Raw genomic sequence first — 4,643 nt, forward strand, 5'->3', positions numbered from 1 at the left:
CAGATGGGCTGTGTTGGGCTACTGCTGGACCACCTGGGCTGCGCTTGAGAGAAGAGAGGGGAAAAGGGAAGATGGGCTGCGCCCAAAAGAGGTGAGTTTTCTTCTTCATCTTTTTCTGAAATTTGTTTTTCAAACTCTTTTGCATTGTTTTGATTCAAATTTTCTAAACTTTTCAAAACATCCATGGACTTCTTAAGAGAGGTTCCATGTAGTTTGAATTTGGAAGTTTGAAATGCATTGAGCATTTGAAATGAGAGGGAGATTTACATTACATTAGGGTTTTCCAAAATTAATCATTTATGCATTTTTCTTAGGAAAAATAATGCTCATGCCATGATGCACAAACAAACTCTAATCTAGGTTTAGCAAAACAGGGGTGTTACACATCGCCTCCGCAGTCGCTGACTCTTCTGCCTGTTGCCGGATGAACCATTGTCCATAGTGTAAACCCTCGCATTTGTCGATCGCATTCTCAACCAACCCAAGATTCTCAATTCTCTCAAAGCATGAGTCTCGGAGTCGCCACTGCCATCAACAAGGTAAAGTACTGGCAATGTCATCTAGAAGCTCATACACGATTCAAGCGATGATCCAAACCTCCCCTTTCCCCCTAAATGGAAAACAAGCTAAAAAATACGAAGTTTACCGATGCACTAACCAACACTCATGGCTTGATTTCTATACATTTTTTCATTAGATTTTTTTTGAGGGGATTCTTTTCATTAGATAGAACTTCAAGAACCAAGGCCACGTTAGGGCAAGGAAGGCCCACCTCGGTAAGCTCAATCCGAATCTGTCTCGAACACCATACCAATTCGGCCTCAAAAAGCCCATACTCCTGGGCACCACCATTAGACTCCTAGGCCACCCAACCCAAGGAAGCTCCGACCGGCGAAACCCAACCCGACCCCAGCGCGGCGCCTCCCGTCGTACCGACCGCCCTCGCCCTCGCCCTCGCCCTCGCCCTCGCCGGCACTGGTCATGTCCTCCTCCGCCGGCGACGGCTGCGCGCCCCCATCGTCGGCGTCCAAGGGAAAGGCCAGGATGGACGACGACGCCGAGGCCGCCGAGGGCGTGCCGTGCGGCATCTGCCTGACGGACTCGCGGCGGGCGATCCGGGGCGAGCTCGACTGCTGCGCGCACCACTTCTGCTTCGTCTGCATCATGGCCTGGGCGCGCGTCGAGTCGCGCTGCCCCTACTGCAAGGCCCGCTTCCGCACCATCCGCCGCCCGCCCGTCCCCGGCCGCCTCCCCGACGAGCGCGTCGTCACCGTCGCCCAGCGCATCCAGGTAGTATAGCTCCCGACTCGGAACCGCGCGCTGCTTCTGCTCTCTGAATTTCTCTTCTTGTCCCTGGCGACAATATTAATTAATCAGTACCCAACATTACAATCGTCGTCCCTCGCCGCCCTCACCCTGTGGATAAGCTCTGCTACCGAAACTGTTATTATGGCGTTTGTCTGTTGTAAATATGTAGTAACTGCACACTTCCTACTAGATTGCAATTTCAGGCTCCGTAATGTACAGTTTACATTTTTATTGAGATTCATGATGAAAAAAAATCAGGGAACTGTTCTTTTTTTTTTTCCTCAAGCGACATCAGCAAAACCTTGTAAAGGTTTCATTTCTTGGACTGCAATGTCAGCAGTTCATTAGTTCCTCTACCAGTATTCGCTAAACTGCAGCATTTATGTTCTATCTATGTTAGGACCCTGTGAATTCCCCGAACAACTGACACTCTGTTTTGGTTGAACAGGTGTGGCATCCTCTAGGCAACGAGAGTAGCGTGGTGGGCGCCGATCCTTCCGCAAACAGCACCTGCAGCGTGTGTAGCTGCACCAACGACGAGGATCTGCTGCTGCTCTGCGAGCTGTGCGACGTGGCCGCACACACCTACTGCGTCGGGCTGGGGACTACTGTGCCGGAGGATGACTGGTTCTGCAAGGACTGTGCGACCTCCAAGGAGGAGCACTCGAGGTGCCAGATCGATGACGGCAGCGGGTCTAGTGATGAGAGTGAGCTTGAAATCACCATTGAGGTCCCGAGTGCGGAGCCAGTTACGGACCCTTCCCTTTCTGATATCGTGGATGAGGGTTACTCTCGGAGTTCAGTTCGTCCGACAAATGTGCGGAGCAGTGGGCCTGTCCCGGTTCCTTCTATTTATGGTAACAGCGATGGATACTATGGATCAAATTTGGCGCGGCCGGCAGATGCGCGGAGCAGTGGGCCTTTCCAAGTTCCTTCTATTTATGATGATGTGGATGAAGATTACGGAACAAGTCCAGTGCACGGGACAAACGTGCAGAGCAGTGGCCCAGTTCCTTCTATTTACGATATTGTGGATGAGGATTATGAAGCAAATTCCGTCCGCAGGGCTAATCTGCGGAGCGCTAGGTCTGATAGAACATCGGAGGGTACTTCTTCAGATGAATCTATTTGTCTGGGATCTCCTCAAAAGCGAGGCAGTGGTCGCACATTCTTGCATGCTCATGCCCGCTTTGGAATCGAGAGAGCTAGAACATTGCGGAATTCTCGCAATCTTACTAGACGAATAACAGAACTGCGTGAGAACTGGTCTGGTCTCCGTGAAGGTTCTGTGGGATTTGCAACACATCTACGCAACAATAGAAGGGAGAATAGCGCCGCTACTTCTTCTGTTAATGAGCATAAGCAGTCCAGGATGCCTTCCACGAAGGAAACCCCTACCATATCTGGCTATGCTAACAAGATTGCACCCAAGGAAACCCGTCATGTCAGTAAGGCATGGAAAATGTTGGAAATGGCAAAATCTGCTGGTGGAAGGAAGAAATGTAACACGCCTTCCTCCCAAGACTGCACTCCACGATTCTCTATGGGGAATCGATCAACATCATTCAGCCCGATCGACACAATCTTAGGACAGAACAACCAGAGCCTATCTACTTTGGTAGCTCAGAGAAACACTATGAAATATGACCGTAGCGCAAAAAAGGATAGTACACTGCCCAAGAAGGACCTTGAAGGACACCGCAATATGCTTGGGAGTTGCCATGCATTAGTCCTTGAAAGAAATGGTCCGTTCCAGGGTAGAAATAGAATGGTAAATGAGGAAAGTACAAATGGTAAAGTTACCTCATCAAGCCACAGTCAGCGTGTAGAGCAGACAGAGTCTTCGTGTGCCAGCAAATCTGCCTCATCAAGCCACATACAACACAGTGATCCAACCGTAGGATCTTCTTGTGGTTCGCGCTGGTCAGGGGAACCCAGAATCGATGTGCTGCGTCCATCTTCAAACACTCTATCGTTTGGTAGGTCCATGGTAACCTCTCCGCTACAGTTTTTGTCGAGCGCAGGGAGCCAATCTGGTACGACGGTAAACCCCGTGGAACCCCCAGCCGTTCAGGTTACAACATCCAGTGAAACTGGTACTGCAGCAGCAACAGTGGAAGTTAGGAAAACTTCTGGATCAGACCGTCACGGGTCCAAGAGAAAACTTCGTTTTGAAACATCTGACGATCAAGGATCCAAAAAACTTAGGAAGCGCTCTAAAATTGCAAAAGGTGAAATCTCATCCTTGGCTTTGCGTGAGTTGAAGCTACTCAAGATAGACAAAACATATGGTATGTATTTTCCTTCCAGTTTAATTTCAATTTGTTAGACACAAAACCTCCTTGCAATTTTGTTACATATTTGATCTCTAACAAACTTGATTGTGATTCAGGTTCTGAGAGATTCAAGGAAGCCGCTAGAGCAACAACACATACAGTCCTGGCTTCCTGCGGATTGGAACACTCACCAGAGCTAGCTGTAGCGGTCCCTAAACCAGTTTGCAAGCACAAACCTCCTAGACCTTCAGTGATAGCCAATACATGCAAAGAATGCCTGTGTGATTTTGTAAAATTAGCCATCAGCTCGGTGCTGTCCGGCCATCAGATGGATCAAGCTGCTCCCTCCTGCTAGAATCTTGACACAGTCTGTAACTGTCTTTTGGTTGTAGCTTAGACTTATACCCCATAGCCCAAATAGGATGCATGTTGTTGTACATTTTCATAGCAAGTCAGGTATTTCCTTTCAATGTAGTGGTTTTAGGTGCTCAAAACAACTTTTGCTGGTTTTTATGAAAGCATGGTTGGTGCGGCCGGACATGGAGCACGGAGCAGGTCTTGTAAACGTTGGCTGTAGTGATTGGAACAGAAGTCTCCGAATGAAGGAAAACCAGGTGGAAGTTGGCATAATTGTTCATCACAAAGTTTGTGTATTTAAGCACCACTAGCTTTACTTGGTTGCCTGACCTCTCACCTTTGATTTTTGGTGATCCGTCTAGATTTTCTGCCTGAATTTAGCTTTGTCTCGTCTCAGAGAGGCACTTTAGCATCTTGGTAGCTCTTTTTTCGTAGGGGACTTTGGCCTTTGATTGTGCATGTGATGGGTGCCATCCAATATGAGTCTACTTGGATGTCCCGTCCAACGAGTCCTCGACAGCCGGTTCGTCTTCTTTGCTTAGGACTAGTTCGTGCAAAATTCCTCGTGAACTAATGCCAATTTGTTCTGTTTATCAATTAAATTCATATAACAAGTAGGAGTATTTTATTCCATGATTGGGTTATTACCGAATGGATTTTTTTTACTGAACTATAAATGATGACGTCATTTGAAAGTGTTTT

The 4,643-nt window shown here is 48.0% G+C and overlaps 1 protein-coding gene across 1 annotated transcript; it reads left to right on the top strand.

Moving 5' to 3' along the window:
- Nucleotides 1–908: 908 nt before the first annotated feature.
- LOC127317246 (uncharacterized) lies at nt 909–4,214 on the top strand. The gene is made up of 3 exons (XM_051347770.2): nt 909–1,290; nt 1,757–3,599; nt 3,701–4,214. The coding sequence occupies exons 1-3, from the start codon at nt 982–984 to the stop codon at nt 3,937–3,939; spliced, it is 2,391 nt and encodes a 796-aa protein (XP_051203730.1). The 5' UTR covers nt 909–981; the 3' UTR covers nt 3,940–4,214.
- Nucleotides 4,215–4,643: the final 429 nt, after the last annotated feature.

Source organism: Lolium perenne, chromosome 7 (genome assembly GCF_019359855.2).
Source record: "Lolium perenne isolate Kyuss_39 chromosome 7, Kyuss_2.0, whole genome shotgun sequence".
NCBI classification, from domain to species: Eukaryota; Viridiplantae; Streptophyta; class Magnoliopsida; order Poales; family Poaceae; genus Lolium; species Lolium perenne.